The sequence below is a fragment of the Gymnoscopelus microlampas genome (assembly GCF_963454915.1).
Source record: "Gymnoscopelus microlampas genome assembly, chromosome: 19".
In the NCBI taxonomy this organism is placed as follows: domain Eukaryota; kingdom Metazoa; phylum Chordata; class Actinopteri; order Myctophiformes; family Myctophidae; genus Gymnoscopelus; species Gymnoscopelus microlampas.
The window spans coordinates 14968691-14986455 of NC_139956.1; the positions used below are offsets into that span (position 1 = coordinate 14968691).

Below are 17765 nucleotides of genomic sequence, written 5' to 3' on the forward strand. Positions count from 1 at the left end.
TATATAGGGTTTAACCACTTAAACCCTATATACTTCGTCATATGTCGAATAGTAAAAACAGCAGGTCTACAAGCGCACAATGTGATGCACTATGAGCCTCTAGATTTGCAATTTTCTCTGAACGTTCAACTATTTTCACAGAATGTTCGCCTTTTTTCCGCCGAATGTTCACCTAGTACGATGACATGCCCAGAATAGGGGACTGTATCCACAAGTTTCCTAGGGCATCACTTCCTGTCGATTTGATTCCTGATACCTGATCAAATCGACAGGATGTGATGCCCACAACGCCCTATAGGAAACTTGTGGATACTGGATAGGGTTAAGAGGAGGAGAGAAGGTCAAAGGTCGCCACCCACCTGTGATGAGCTGCTGCTTGAGCAAGGGGAGGAGCTGATCGTGGAGGCGGAGCCTCCGCAGGGCGTCGGCCAGTGATGACTTCAGCAGGGTGATCTCATCCTCCTGCGCCTGCAGCCTCACCTCCATCATGGACGTGCGGTCAGGGAAGTCCGCGCTGCTGTCTGCCGACACGTCGTCTGGAGGGCCACACACACCAAGACAGCCAATGAGGAGACGCAATGACATTAAATGAGCTCTAAGCTAGCGGTTCTCAAGCGTTTTTGTAATTTAGCCGCAGATCCCCCCCCCATCATTTGAAAACATGTTAAGGCCAGGGACCCTCCATGAAAAAATTGTGGTGTTACAGTTTTTCAGAACAGTTCCAAATTTGTTCAAGATTTTTGGGGAAATATCAGATCTACAAGCTCACAACACGTCGCATCGCAATGCGTTGTGAGCATGTAGATCTGCTATTTCCGAATAGCCAATGTACAAAAAAAAGTGATTTTGATGCTATATCAACTAATTTTGTTGGGGACCCCTTTGAACCCCCTCAAGGACCCCTTAGGGTCCCCAGACCTCACTTTGAGAACCACCGCTCTAAGCTCATTGGACGACAGACTGGGGAATGCAGCTGCTTTGGTATGCTGTTGTTGGCAAGAGCAATGACACACATTCTAGGCATAAATACCGAACTTAAGGCCCTGCATTACGTGAGGGTGGTGGTGGGTGATCACGGCAATAAACTCGACAAACAACCTTGTTTTGGCATTCCCTCAAGTCAGTATTCTTCCATTCCAGGGGTTTGTGAGAGCGTGTTTACATATACGTACCGTCCAATTTTTCAGGGACAGATGACTGAGAGTTACTCAGAAATAGTCTCCAAGTCCTCAAAGACCTCATTGTGAGTGGACTGGAGCCATAGATCCAGTGCACTGAAGTTGTGTGCGTGCACGTTTGTGTGCGTGTGTGTGTGTGTGTGTGTGTGTGTGTGTGTGTGTGTGTGTGTGTGTGTGTGTGTGTGTGTGTGTGTGTGTGTGTGTGTGTGTGTGTGTGTGTGTGTGTCGGTTCTTGTAAATCTGCAAAGACAATTTAGCTGCTCCACAACTTTTCAAGTGTTTATTTTAGATGTAAAATAAGAATCAGGGTTAGGTTAATTTTAGGTAGCTCTCACCAATAAATGGTGAGGGTTAAGGTTAGAGGTTAACCACATAGTAAAATAGCAGAAAATAGCCGTTCTACATGCTCACAATGCGTCGTGATGCGTTGTGAGCTTGCAGATCGGCTATTTTTGCTAATTTTTGAAACGTTTTCTCCTATGACATGACATGCCCAAAATAGGGATGACAGGTTTAAAGTGGTTAATCAATGCATGTGTAATCAATGCGTGTGTGTGTGTGTGTGTGTGTGTGTGTGTGTGTGTGTGTGTGTGTGTGTGTGTGTGTGTGTGTGTGTGTGTGTGTGTGTGTGTGTGTGTGTGTGTGTGCGTGCGTGCGTGCGTGCGTGCGTGCGTGTGCAAACTCTTGGCTCACACGTGCATGCTCCTGTCACAGGAGTTGGCTGGCGGGGTACTGGATGAATTCTCATGTTTGTGTCAATGGAATGACTTTCTTTCTTTCCTGTGTGTCTGTATGGAACAAAGCTGTCAACGCCTCGCACATAGAGAGAGAGGGGATATTTTCAGACCGTCAAGTCATTTAGCTCGACTGGTTGGTTCTCCACTTATTTGCACGATCGTTATGCACACTGGATTCTTGCTCAACCGTTTACGGAGTTATTTCTGCATCCTGGTCCAACAAAGTGCAACAGTTAAGTGCTTGAGAAGTTGTGGGGAAATGCTTTGCCCAGGCTGTAATGAGTGGGTGAGAGGTGCTCTGCCACCACTCCTTAACTGCATAAAAACCCTCAAACTCTCATCAACTCAATTTATGGGAGCATAGCCGGCCTAAACCCACGAGCGGGAATCGCACGGAGCAAGTGTTATTGTAACCTTCTCCTCCAAAAAGAATGTCACTGGCACTCAAGATTGGACTCCAACCACTGAAGTACGGGTTTTAAGACAGGGATTATGTCTCCCAAGAGTATATGAGGCCTTTGTGTGTTTGATGGCTAGTAAAGGGTTAAGGGAAATAAAGTTTTCAGCCGTGAGTCATGTTCTTTGGACCATGCAGGAAACAATACGACTGAGCAGATTGGATGCCAGCCTACAAGGCCTGAGAAAAACTGCAGAATGGGGGCAGTAGCGTGTATACAGGACTTGTGCATTGCTCATTGCACTGTAAGTAGTTATGACAGTACATGCCTACCATGTAACATTGTGACACAGTACATTTTCTTTGGTTATTTACTGCACTTAGCAGGAGTAAACTGCTTTGAGGATGGATTCATTTCAACGAATGAATGTAGTAAATATCACACACCTGTTACATCTATGCCCATTCATCTATTACAGAACGTGTTAATTTGAGACTCGTGCACTGATAGCATGTCGCTAAATCCACTTTCCTACTATTGTAACACGATCAATAGCCTATCCTGTTCACTCGTTCCTGTCTATACAGGCTACCGGAAAGACACAATTTCCTATTGAAAATCCAAGTTTTGTCATGTCCTATCTTATTTGATCTTATCTCACACACTGCGGTAAATACCCAGCGAAAGAGGCTTGTAGGAGGACATAGCAGAGGAGGAGATTAAGGAGAAGGAGAAAGAAAGACACAGCATGCCGCATGACCTTTCCGCTCTTGGCAAAACAGTGCAGTTATTATCAGGAAGTCCATGCCCACTTTCTCTCTGGAAGCCAAATTTACCTGGAAGCTGCTAGCTAGCTGGCACCGCGTCAACGTCAGCAGAGAAAGTGTGGCCGCTGCCAGCTGTGTGATGTTAAAGCTCCTGGAGGCCTCCGGACCAGGCCGGTGTCACGGCATGTTTGGAACATCGCTGACGTCTTTCTTTATTTTCCTCACAGTGTTTTAATTAGGTGCAACCGTTGCACTGTAATGGGACTGTCATCATTACTACAGCTGGACGCAAACTGCTTTCTTGCCTGCAGGCAGCAGAGCCATACAGATAGAAAGAGTTGCGTCAATGAGGCCATTGAGGGGTCAGAGACACTACAGGTCATGTGGTTGTTTGGTTCATGTACTGTATATCGGGCATCCTACAACACCCATTGAGGGGATTCAGTGTTTGGAAGTTGGAACTATACAGTAGTGTGTTTGTAACTGATGGTTGCCCGATGGCAAGCGTTACTTTTTGTTGTTGTTATCTCGGAGAACACCTAAACAAATTGCAATTCTCTGTACCTTGGTTTGGGGAATAAATGATTGAATATTAAATATGATAATAATCTTCTTTATTTATATGATCCGTTAAATAATTGGCCTGATGGAGTGAACGGAGATGGTGCAACTAACTAAGTGATTCTGGCCTGCATGACAGAGCCCTGATAGCGCCACTCTGACATCAGTGCCTATATCCTTTGGTTCAGTGGTCCTCAAACGTTTTAATTCCAAGGACCCCTGTAACTCTGAGAGTGTACAGATGGAACTGCAATTGGACCCGTAAGTTTACAGGTTGAATCTGTGTTTCTGATAAAGAACGACTCTTGTTTTGTTTTACTTTAAGCAGTATATTGCTTTAAAATTCGGAATCACCTGGCCGTGCGTAATCACACCTACACAAAGTAAAATCCTCATTTTATTGATTGATTGAACTGAGAGTGTAAACATTTACTCAAATGGACCCATTGGGTCCCCTTTTCCTCTGTGAGAGAGTTACTTTTAAAGTAACATAAGTCCATCATCACTGGTGTCATTTCACACCTAATCTATCTCTATCACTCTGACATTTTGCGTAGCACTCTGACATGGTCATTCCATGGTTGCCGTAGCAACCGCTGAAAAAAAAGGGAAGTGCTTGGTGAAGCGATAGAGGCGTCTCAATGGGAATTTCCCGTAGAGTTATATTCAATGGAATTTCCCACTGTTAATATGCTTTGTCTCTGTGCACAACTGCGGTCAAGAGGTGCAGGAAATGAAAAGTGAAAAGAAGAACTCCATTCCACTGTCTGCGGATTGAAAAGACCACCAATACACAGACGCACAGGCAAACCTGCACATACACACAATCACACATGTTACACACCCACATACAGTTACAGGCACTCTTTCTATGCAGAAAGTACGCACACATGCATGTGTACAATACATACATGCGCCCATGTATAAAACAACACACACACACACACACACACACACACACACACACACACACACACACACACACACACACACACACACACACACACACACACACACACACACACACACACACACACACACACACACACACACACAGATGTAGAAAAGCATGTGTACACAATACATTCATGCACAGTGCACACACATCCACCTACATGCGCATGCACGCACGCACTCACACACACACAGAAGTCTCTCCAGTGCACACTCATGACCGATTTATACTTGGTTTCGCTCACCGTAGATGGCTGAATTGCTGTCTTCCCCATGCATGCGCAACAAAGCATAAGTCAGGCTTCAGGCTAAAGAAAAGGTCGAGTCTCTATCTAGGCCTAATGGCTGTCTGCAAAACTTGATAATAAACAATTACATATAATCCAGTCCTTCTTGTGTGAGTGAGGGCTGCTTCTGGGAAACAATGTGGGTTGAACGCGGGTCTTAGAAAAGCAGTAACATGCTATAATAGCTCTTTTCGCAGTGATGGCTGCTATAGGCCCTCTGCGCTAATTTCTGTGACGGGGGAGAAAAAGAAAAGAGTGTTCATCCATCAATGAGCTTCATCAAAGACCCAAGGCTCTCTTGCAAATAAACAAGATCCCTTCAGAAACCCTTCGAAGCTCATTTGAGTCTCGATGTCAGGCTGTGATGGATGAACACATCAATGCTCAGTTCGTGAGAGGCCCATTCTCCCTCCGGAGGCAAAGCCTCTTGTTCTTTGATTTGGGTTTTTTTGCGTGGCTCCAGCTGTCGGGTATTTACTGTAGAAGACTAGTTTTGGGGGCGGGGAGGTCTCGGCTGCTCCGAGGTGGTTCTCATGTACTGAATTGTGAATAGCACTACATGAGCTGTATTTTGGACCGGAACCAAGGTTTTATGGCTTTATGCTACATGATTAGTTCCAGTTAAATGATTAGCCATCGCTCACTGGGATAAGATAAGATAAATTACATGGCATCACAGTGAGGAAGTGCATTGGCCCCTCAGACTACAGCAGCACGTGCACTCGCGTATGGCCTCGCTCACTGGCCTCTCAACTCTGGTATCAGGGGAGCACCAAGGGGCAGCGGCTTCACTGTGCCGTTGGCTTACTGGAGACTCCCTTGGGTCACACACACTGTGTGGGCTGAAACATTCTGGACACAGATTCTGTAAAAGATCTCTGGGCAGAGGATAGCCGAGTTGTTTAGTGAGCATACCACATGGGCTCTAATGCCTGACAGCAAGTCCGCTGCTTGTCACTCCCCTACTTTCTCCCAGTGTTTCCCATGTATCAAGCGTATGTAATCCCATGTACACTGTATCAAATAAAGGCTCACTACACGGTGCAGAATAATAAATAAGGAAATTATTTAATTAATACTGTAAAGGATTGCAGATTCCAATCCTTTACATACACCAGATGTGTTTATTTATTTTGGTTCAATCTCCACTGAAGAACACATTCTGCACACGTTGCAGTTTGCCAAGTTCGGACATTTGTTTCCTGAGATTCTGTCTTCTGTATCTGTAGATGTTGTGTTTTTTAATGAGATGGGTGTGCGTGCGTATAGCAGATGTGACCGTCCGCTATATCCTGTCTTTGTATCGTAGCTCTATCTATTACCCTGTTACTGGCTGCTCTAACAACTCAACTCCCCCCTCGGGGATCAATAAAGTTCGCTTTTATTGTATCTTGTAGAATGTTATTTTATCTTATCCTAATAAAAGCTAGCAAACATTAACAGCAGTCTGAGGTTCACTGTTTGGTGATCAAAGCCAGGATGATGGTGGAGAACTGTCAGTATCTACAAATCAACATGGCGTGGACGGGTCTCATGGACGGGTCTATTGATCACATATACACATATATATATACATATATATATATGTATATATATATATGTGTATATGTATATATATACACTTTGACTTTTTTACTTTTGGTACTTTGAGTACATTTTGATGCCAATACTTTTGTACTTTTACTCAAGTACATTTTGAATACAGAACTTGTACTTAACAGACTATTTCTACAAAAGGGTATTGCTACTTTTACTTTAAGTAAAAAATGTGAGTACTTCTTCCATCACTGGTTCTGGGCTGTGTTCCATCAAAGTGGCTTTTCTGATTGAGGAGAGATCCAGTGGCACATGTGTGTTCTGTGTACCTAAAACTCTAGTGAGAACCAAATGTCCTCCTCCAAATCCTACACACTCGATTTTTGCTCACTCCTTAAGAGGCTACTAACGCTATTAGGAATAGAGCTCAGGTTTAGGATTAGGGGTTGGCAAACAAAGGTAGTGACAGTGGCAGCAGTTAACTTATGGTCCTCACAAATTAAGTAATACAGACGTGTGTGTGTGTGTGTGTGTGTGTGTGTGTGTGTGTGTGTGTGTGTGTGTGTGTGTGTGTGTGTGTGTGTGTGTGTGTGTGTGTGTGTGTGTGTGTGTGTGTGTGTGTGTGTGTGTGTGTGTGTGTGTGTGTGTGTACACATGTGTGTTCATGTATTTCAGCTTTCAGCAGTCACTTGATCTCCGGTGATGGAAGACTCAAAGGAATGAAGTTAAAGGCGTGTGACCACAAAACGAGCCAGGTGAAAATGAAAAGCAAGTGAGAGGGTTTAGAGAGACAAAAGGCCATACAGGAGCAACGTAACACTACCTCCATGACTCCCTTCTAGACAAGAAGCGGCTTCTAAGTTTCTGTGCCACTGTAGATAGAATCTCTCTGCACTACCACAAAAGCACGCACGGATCCCATGGTTTTGTACGAAGATTTACGGCTATGTTTTCAGTAATCATATACACATCACAAGCCGGCACCGTAGCACACTACAGTATATAAATACAATAGAAAGTGTACAATTGTTATGTGTAACCTATGTAATATTAGTTACAATATGATATGTAATATTCAAACGTACAGTGCCTTCATGACATTTTAACTACTTAAGCCCCATTTATACTTTTGTCGTATGACGTGTCGAGCGGTGACAACAGCCGATCTACAAGCTCTCAACGTGTAGCGTCGCTACGTGTTAATAAGCTTGTAGATCGGACTGGACAGCTGAGTGAACTGCATACAAATGGGGGAACGCCGCACACGCTTACACACAACGACTGCAGGAGACGTGGTCCATTGAGAACGATAATAACTTCCTAGCTGTCAGCGAGGCCTGCATCGTGAACTTAACACATAAATAAACAACCGGCTCTAATGCATAATCCCCGTCTTTCAGAGGAACCCGGTTCAACTTGCAGACAGACAAGTGATGTCACCTGAGTGGTGAAATATATGCGCGCGGGGTAAAATGACAAACGATATCTCTCCGTAACTTTTCAGCTGCTAAAGCACTAAATCATCTGTGGCCAATAGAAAAACTTGGTTAAAAAAAGACTGTAGCAGTCATCGGCCATATAGCCTGGGTACCAGGAATCAGATCACATGGAGCTCATCCATCCGATACTACGCCCTATGCCAGAAGCGTTAGCGATCATGAGACGTTAGCCTATCCCCATTGGCCCTACAGATTCTGTGGCTAACCTTAGCACTCCAACTGCCACTCGCAGCAAAACCTTCAATAAAACACTCCATTCATCGAGACTAAAACCAGTCTACTAAGTACAGGGATCTAACAGTACAGATCTGCATCTTTCGAAGCAGTGCTGGGTGTGGTGTCACCAAATTGGAAATCGTGACCAGACCTCGCCATAAAGATAGGCGACAGGTTAGCCCTGTACAAAGCTGACTTGACCGACGACATAATTAGGGTCTGTATTATTCTTCAGGACAAGAGGAGCAGTGTAACAACATATGACACAAAACCCCTTGTGTTTTTAAATAAAGTCCATAATCATCTCGGAGGCCTCACATCAGCTTTGAATCGACTGGACGGGACGAGTAGCTACATCCCAGACAAACTCACAGTCTCCACAAATTCTTTCAACTCTTGAATTATTTGATCAAAATAACAGATTTAGCAACAATACAAATCTATTCATCTTTGAGGGCTACTGTCAGCCGAGAGGGACCATAGAATGTTCCTATAACTTCTCTAATCTATTCCATTAAAACCGGGAAAGCATCTGCGTCATTTTAGTTTTTTAGCTTTGGCTATTCAAAAATAGCAGATATACAAGCTCACAGCGTGTCACTTCGTGCTGCGCTGCGAGCTTGTACATCTGCTATTTTTTTAAACTTTTGGAAAAAGCTTTTAAAAAATGCCGAATAATTTTGAATTACGAAAAAGTTTGAGAACTATTGATTTAGAAGGCATTTGTAGAATCGGCCTCAGGTCTTAAAGGGCAGGTCGGCATCGTTGTGAAGGACACGCGTTGGAATACAAGTATCAAGGTGCTTTGGACTGAACACTGCAGTCGTGTCCTCATGAGGAACCAATTAAGAGCCAGAGGACAGTCCTCTTTGGAGTTCTGCTTTTAGTGGAAGTTTGGTATTTATGGACGTGCAGCGCACACACTAGGAGGCGCAGATGGAGGAAGGCCGTCTCAGCCTGGAAGGAAACAACAACGGTTAATATGTTCTTTCCCTCCGGGGCTGAGCAGATTCTGTGCACCACTTGAGTCTCTTTGAGTCTGTGCAGAGGGAAACAGGACACACATCCAGCAGCTAAACGCACATGCCGGCGTGCACGCACGGCACACACACACGCACGCACGCACGCACGCACGCACGCACGCACGCACGCACGCACACACACACACACACACACACACACACACACACACACACACACACACACACACACACACACACACACACACACACACACATGCATACATGTGTACATGCATGTACACATGTTTGTTTGATGCACGCACACACAAACAGTTGTACTGTACTTAAATATGCACACACCAATGCGTATGCACAGACTGATACTGTATAATCGAGGCCGATGGTATTGCATGCACACATGATCGAAGCAGAAAAAGGTTATGAGTATACAGTATACACCTACAGTATATGAACACAAACATACATACAGTACATGTCAATTTGCACGCACGCACGCACGCACGCACGCACGCACGCACGCACGCACGCACGCACGCACGCACGCACGCACGCACGCACGCACCCACCCACCCACCCACCCACACACACACACACACACACACACACACACACACACAACGGCATTCTCTGTCTTCTTTGATTTTCTTGTTTAATTTTTCAGTAACAAGCCAAGGCCTGCGGGTGACTCACTGCCATTTGGCAACAGGTCAGGGGAAGTGGGGAGGGTGTGTGTGTGTGTGTGTGTGTGTGTGTGTGTGTGTGTGTGTGTGTGTGTGTGTGTGTGTGTGTGTGTGTGTGTGTGTGTGTGTGTGTGTGTGTGAGTGTGTGTGTGTGTGTGTGTGAGGCAGATTCACAACACGTGGACTGGAAGACTGGACTGAAAGCATTGCTGCATTTGCTGGTCTGCAGTGGACCATCGCCACATCTCTCTCTATCTCCCTCTCTCTCTCCACCTGTACAGTAAGCGATAAACCACACGAACCCTAGCATTCCTCGTAATAGGCAAAACATTCTGTGAAAATAGCCAATTGATCGGTGAAGAGATTTGGTGTATACTGGAAAAAAGGAGAGGACCAAGTACAGACCCTCGGGGGTCCACAGTCAATGAAGTATATAGGGTTCAAGTGGTTAAACTCGGTAAAACTTTGATCAAGCTGAGTTGAAAACTGGCACGTTGATAGTAGACATGGTGAGTGGAAACCAAGTTAAGCCGAGGACTTAGGAGAGGATGAATGACTGACTTATTCACGCTCAAACACACCTCCATGATAAATTGCTTTTGCAGGAATCAGGCCATGATTCTCCGGTGATTCACAGATTGTAGCAAACGACCCGGACCAGGAGCATACTTACTGCTATTGAAAACGGAGAAACCATAAATATGCAGACTGTGACGAATGAAGCCATAGAAATTGATCCGGGCGTGCGGTAAACATTCCCTCGATTTGAAATTTGCTTCGACGAAAGACACAGAGGGTCATTTCAGGTCTAGTGGGTGGCTGCCTGATGGCTACACATAGCCAAAGAGTCTTGGAATAGAACAAACTGGCTCTTTTGTTATAGCTGTGTGTGTGCTTTGCAGAGGACTTTCTTTCTTGTCCAACTGGAAGAAGCAGAGCTAAATCAGTTTGTTGCAGATGCAGCCATATGCCAAGGCTGGCTCAATTTACTAAAGAACTAAGCTAACTTTTATCATCCTTTTAAGCCCAGTTCAGACCAAAGATTTACAACAAGACAAAACAGTTTTAAAAAGGCCCACATCTAAAACAGCAGCTCTACAAGCTCACAACGCGTCGCAGATTCGATGCGTTATGAGCTTGTAGATCTACCCTTTTCACCATCGTAAGGCAGAGCATAAATGAAGCATTAGAACATTTCCCCTTACGGCTAAACGGAAATGATTTTGTCATAGAAGGTCAAAAGACTGTTCTTGTTAATTAAAAAGTCATTTTTTTCTCACAGATGTCTATCAGGCTGGTTAATGACATTATTTGAACGGGAGAAGTGTTTTATTTCCAGCGTAGGCATAAGGCACCTCTCGCACATCAGCAGCAGCCTGCAGCGGCGGATGGTTGACAAATGCACACGGAGTCCACCCACTCCATCGTCGCTCTCTCTTTTCTTCTGCTGCCTCGCTCACCTCAGCTGTCTGCCTGCCGGAGTGTTCTTTCTGCTGCTGCACAGTGCGTGCGCACACACAGCCACCTACAGACTTGCGTTTGTACTTTGTACCCAAACATAAGACGCACTACTGGGTTGCTTAACTAACCCCCCCATGCCTTTGTGACATCACACACAGACACCCTTGCCACACAACACCGTGCATCCTGTGGTTGGCGTACTGTACACCCATGCACGGGTGACTGAGCCCTGTCATAGTTGGCATTGTAAGGCTGAACTGAAACGGGTTGAGAGGCAATACCGAGAAATCACTTTCTCAACACACCCCACGGTTGCAAGCGAATGTGGCAGCCTGCGGGGCTGACTTGTGTGACGCCACAAACATTTCACTCAGTGCACCCGGGAACAGCGTAAACTGAAAAACAGCCATGGACTAGGGAGACAGCTGTAAATAGAATTTACATAGAAATAGAAATAGAAATAGAGGTTATTATATTATTTGACTTTTGTGTTGAAACTAGGCTAAATACGGGGCTCTATAATGGGCTTAAAGTTTTCTTTCTTAATGCAACAATCATATCAAATTAGTTATTTGTGTTTATTTGTATTTATTTGTTTGCTTATAAGTTAAATGTTCTCAAATAGAAACTTTAAATCAAATATTTATTTTTCAAATTGATTAGAAAATCTTCCACGTTTGGACAAAATATCAGCTAAAATCTCGCAAATCGGCAGTCTAGGTCTAGGACTATAGGACCCCAAAAATCTGGCTTGGCATCAGACCCAAAAACCTGGCATTGGCCGGGCTCTAATGGTAATAAAGAGCTCCTGATCCCGCAGTAGATGCAGGTGAAAAGTCAGCCCAGGCAGTACAGTATGTAGGCTAAAAACACACGACTTCTGGAGGATAAACACATCTAAAAATACCCCGTCCAAAAGCCTGGGGATATTCTCAATCTCAATCCACTCCCGAAGCACTGCACTCAGCGCACTGGGTCAACACTGTGCCACGGATCTGATTGTCACATCTGGATCAACTAGAAAGGAAGGAATATTATGCAAGACACAGCTTGCCATTGCTTACAGATAACAAGAGCATGAGGTACTCTGTTGACTACTCGTGCACTCATAAATCTCTGCAATACGTTGAGCTCATAGAGGAGTGTGAATGTAAGGGAGGAGCAACTGAAGTTTATAGCCTCTCATTTAATCACCACAGGCTATCATTAATCTTTTTGCACCTGATCTCATTCCTGTTAATTGCTTGTTTTTGTCAATTTACACATTAGTGTGACTTCACTTGAATACCGTTCTCAGCTCTCAGTCACTTAACGCCTATATACAGTAGTGCAGTACTTCATAGACTGGGGTACCCTAGGGGTTTAATCGGTATATACTGTACGCCCACTCCTTTTTCCCTCTACACCAAATCTCTTCAAGCATCAACGCATTGGTCGGTTGTGACATGCTGTGAGCTTGCAGCCTGCTATTTTCTGCAAAATGTTCGCCTAATTTCGCAGAATAGGGATGCCAGGACTCATGTGGTTAACACTTGGTCCTGTTGTGCTGTATATTGTCCACACAACCCAACATGCTTTTTTAGTTTAGCTTACGATTCTGAATGGTGGTATACATTACAACACAAGTGAATGGAAATGAACTGAATTGAATGTTTACGAGACATGAAATCGATCTTTACACAACGTGAAATAATTAAAATGAGTTTAATTTCTTACCCAGGGTTCGTACTTGGGTCTCCTTCGTGGGAGACCAAACATCTACCGCTCTGCTCTGCTTATGAGCTTCTGGTAGATCTACTTGTCAAACAGTAGCTATACTACCCAACACACCAGGGTCTACATTTCTCAAGAGTAGGGAGGCCACCACCAACCACTGCAAATGTACTAGTTATACTGCATTAACACACTCCAAACAGAATGGTTCTATTATTTAAATTAAGCTCCGGATTGTTGCTTTAACTTATGAATCAGGAGTGACAAATAGCTACAGTTGCGTGCCACCTCAGGGCTTGTCAGTAAATCTCCTGAAATCATGTCATGTGACGAGAAACAAACTGTCAGACCCTCATCAACCAGGCTGATTATGCCTGATTTATAAATAGCCGATCTACACGGTTGCAGAGTGATGTGAGCTTGTAAATCTGCTTTGGGTGGGCGACAACTAATAAGCACACTTTGGTGTTAAGAGACAAGCATGTCAGAGCCAGAGGCCGTACAATAACATGATTTCACTGACAGGCAGTGGTGTAAAGTAACATGTCCTCAAGTACTGTACTTAAGTACACATTTGAGGAATCTTCACTTTACTGGAGTATTTTCAGTTTTCAGTACTTTTACTTCTACAGTACTCCACTACATCTCAGAGGAAAATATTGTACTTTTACTCCACTACAATAATATGAAAGCTTTAGTTACTAGTTACTTTGTAGATTTTGATTACTATTACAAAACACACTAACCACTTCAGCCCTATATATATTTCGGCCATTTGAGAAGCCGATCTACAATTATTTTCAAAAGATTTTTTATACATTTTGAACTTGTGAAATGGGACATTCTCCTCAATGAGTACTTTTACTTTTGGTACTTTGAAACCGATACTTTTGTGCTTTTTACTCAAGTACATTTTGAATACGGGACTTCTATAACCTATATTGCAGTATTGATACTTTTACTTTAGTAAAACATATGAGTACTTCTTCCATCACTGCTGACAGGATACAGTAGCAGTGGTAGAGAGTGTTTGACAGAGCATGACAGAGGTTGAGGGAATAGGGAATATTCCTGACACAAGCAAAAAATAACTACCCTATTCTGCTGAAAAGATCTAAAATTGCACCAATATTAGGAAATACACAGAAGTAGCTACTAGGCTAGCTATACCGCAGATGTAGCTATGTGACAGCTGATCTGCAGACACTCCCCTATAATGACAGTTTAGTGCTGAAAAAACATTGGGCTGACATTGTTCTCATGCTTTTGTGCAAAGCAATGAACACAGAACAGATTGGACACAGCAGAAGAGTGGTGGCTGCGCTGGCTGCACACACAGTCAGCTGAGAACAGCATTATAATGAGTTCAAATGACTGATTTTCAGCAAGCAACATTGTCGTACGACAATTAGGCTCGTGAGTGTGACAGAGGAGCAAGGAATAGACAGACGACAAAGCTGGCTCATTATAACTCCAACTCAAAGCTTAAATCACACAATTCAAACCCCGCCGTACCGTAGTTACTGAATTAGCCAGGTGATTGACGGGTGGCACTTTATATGAAGGCATTAGGCCAAGGTTCAACTTCAGTTTTTGCGTCATGCATAATTGCTGCAACCGGTAAATGTGTGGGAGCGAGAGAGAGAGAGAGAGAGAGAGAGAGAGAGAGAGAGAGAGAGAGAGAGAGAGATAGAGGCAACAAAAACTATAGTTAGAGACGAGTTGTGGTGGGTGGGATTCTCGTCCAGAGCGACTGTGCAAGATCAGAGTAAATAGCATGCATGAACCCTACTCAATAAACGACAGGGTAAATGGTCATGTAATTAGAGTGCCAAGAAAAAAACATTTGGTGCTACAAAGTAAGTACAGTATGATACCAGTTAAACATCAAACCTAGCAACTTTTTTATCTATGTCCTCTACAACTGTACTGTTTACTGCATTCTGCTCCAGGCTCTCGCAAGCCCAATTTCCTCCCAGCCCAGAGGCTCGGGGCCCATGTCCGACAGCTGCTGGCGGATGTCTCTGTGTGATATTTACTGTTCCCCCGTGTGCCTCGCCACCCCGACGTTTTACAAGACAAGTAAACACAACATCAGCAGCACATAAGGTGGGACCAGCAAGGTCTACAGATGTGCAACAATAGCACCATTGTACAGCCGCAATATAGCTCACATTAACATTTTTCATTGGAAGGGTGGAGCAACTGGATCTTATGTAATTCCAGGTGGGGGGGGGGGGGGTCAATTAGTTCAAATACAGTAGGGTTGCCATAATATTCCAGCATGTAAGCTGTTCCTGGTTATTTATTTGTCAGTTTTGTGTCAATTGTCTGATTGTTTGACACTGTACATATTCTCAATCTTGTACAGAATGTTCTTACACATACATTACATTCTGTGTATGAAACGTTCTATAAAAGCGAGTTTATTAACATTGTAATGTAATTAGTGTGTGTGACTTGCTTCCAAATGCTTGAGTAACTGGACAGAAATAAAGTAATGACTTGCTGCGTGCATACATTAAAGGGGTATTTCACTTTACCCCAGACAGTTTTTAAGTTGCTTGATTCAATATTTAGATATTTGATATTCATTCAATCAGATATGCCCCCCCCACATTCAACTTCAATCTCCATTTTAACCATGTTAGACTCAATTAAAACACACATCCCTGGTTCTGGAGACTGATATTGTTCTTCTAATGTGTGAGAGGGATGTTTTTTATTGTTTTTATTTAAAATAATAAATTAAATACAAAATAATGATAATGATAATCATTTAAATGAAAAAAGTAATAAACACAGCCTCCTCATACATTAGAAGTACAATATCAGTCCCCTGACCAAGGGATATGGGAGTAACATGGTTAAAATGGAGATTGAAGTTGAAAGGGCTTATACACTGTAGGAGGGGGGTGTGCCTAATCTAATGAATATCAAATATCTAAATATTGAATCAAGCAACTTAAAAACTGCACACAAAAGCCAGAGTACGTACGCATGCATGCTCAGTTGACCCCAGAAGTGTTTTAAAGTGAAATGGCGCTTTAGGAAAAGACATTGGATCATAAGGAGAATTCAACAAGGCTCTATGATAATATAATATGATTCCAGCAGCCCATACTTTCTTTCCTTTTTTTTTAAATCTTTCCAGGCTTTGCTTGATGCTCTCCTCACACCTTTGAAGTGCTCACAACACCGCCGGTGGTCTGGCAGTATGGCTGCAGTGAGCGGACCTCTGACAGAGCACTGAAGAAGACCACACATTCTAAAGACAGCCTCCACCTCACGGTCATGCTCATGAATAACATAACATTCATTTCCACAGAGGATGATTTTTGTTTTCTCTCTTTAGTGTCAGTGTGTGTTGTTTCTTAGAGACATTGCCAAACGCTCAAACTGTGTACAAATACAACATTGCTGATGGCTGGACACCAGAGTGTCTATCTGCTGTATCTGTTCTCACTCATGAGAGATTGACTCACGCACACACACACACACACACACACACACACACACACACACACACACACACACACACACACACACACACACACACACACACACACACACAGACACACAGACAGACAGACAGACAGACAGACAGACAGACAGACAGAACAGACAGACAGACAGACAGACAGACAGACAGTGTCTGTCTCTCTCTCTCTCTCTCTCTCTCTCTCTCTCTCTCTCTCTCTCTCTCTCTCTCTCTCTCTCTCTCTCTCTCTCTCACACACACACACTCACACTCACACTCTCACACACACACACACACACACACACACACACACACACACACACACACACACACACACACACACACACACACGCACGCACGCACGCACGCACGCACGCACGCACGCACACACACACACACACACACACACACACACACACACACACACACACACACACACACACACACACACACACACACACACTGATATGTGAGAAACATTACAGCAGGCTGCCTGTTTGTCACACCCAAGAGTCACATTTCACCTGACCCCATATGAACAGTGCTGAACTGGCACATGAACATAATTAGCAGAAACACATCAGAGGCTATTTCAGGTATTTGGTGGCAAGTGTAACTTAAGAATACGCTTCAATTCCTCAGACCCTAAACGTGCCAACAATATAAAGAGTGCAGAACCACAGTGACCTGGGAATACTCCTATGATAACAAATATATATCATGCCAGGGCAAATAGGGCCAAGATAAATAGATAGGTTCATTATATAAAGTTGTCACTTAAACCACCATAACTATACTGTAATGACACTTCAGTAACTATAATTAATGACACCCCAGCAGCTTGGATGATTGCATGTTCCGTAAATGACAACTACACTATAATTTCCACACTTTCCAGACCCTCACGCAAAGCAACTGTTTTCTATTGATGAAATCTGGGAAGGGGGGGGGGGGGGGGATTCTCACTACATGGTTGATTGCAGTGGTGTAAAGCAACTAAGTACATTTACTCAGGTACTTTTACTTTACTGGTGTATTTTCAATTTGCAATACTTTTACTTCTACTCCACTACATCTCAGAGGCAAATATTGTACTTTTACGCCACTACAATTATTTGCCAACTTTAGTTACTAGTGACTTTGCAGATATAATCATTTATATCTGCAAAGTCACTAGTAACTAAAGTTGTCAAATAATTGTTGTGGAGTAAAAGCTTGTAGAGTCAAGCTCACAACTTGCGATGAGATTGTAGATCTGCTATTTTCAAACATTTTTAGTACTTTTACTTTCGGTACTTTAAGTATATTTTGATG

At 43.5% G+C, this 17765-nt stretch overlaps 1 protein-coding gene across 4 annotated transcripts in view; it reads right to left on the bottom strand.

Moving 5' to 3' along the window:
• eml3 (EMAP like 3) overlaps positions 1 to 17765 on the bottom strand; it is a 46048-nt gene that overhangs the window by 27711 nt on the left and 572 nt on the right. For all 4 annotated transcript variants that reach the window (XM_084043097.1, XM_084043096.1, XM_084043095.1 and 1 more), the window contains exon 2: positions 360 to 536. In XM_084043097.1, the coding sequence (XP_083899223.1) occupies positions 360 to 536 (177 nt within the window). The remainder of the gene's footprint in view (positions 1 to 359; positions 537 to 17765) is intronic.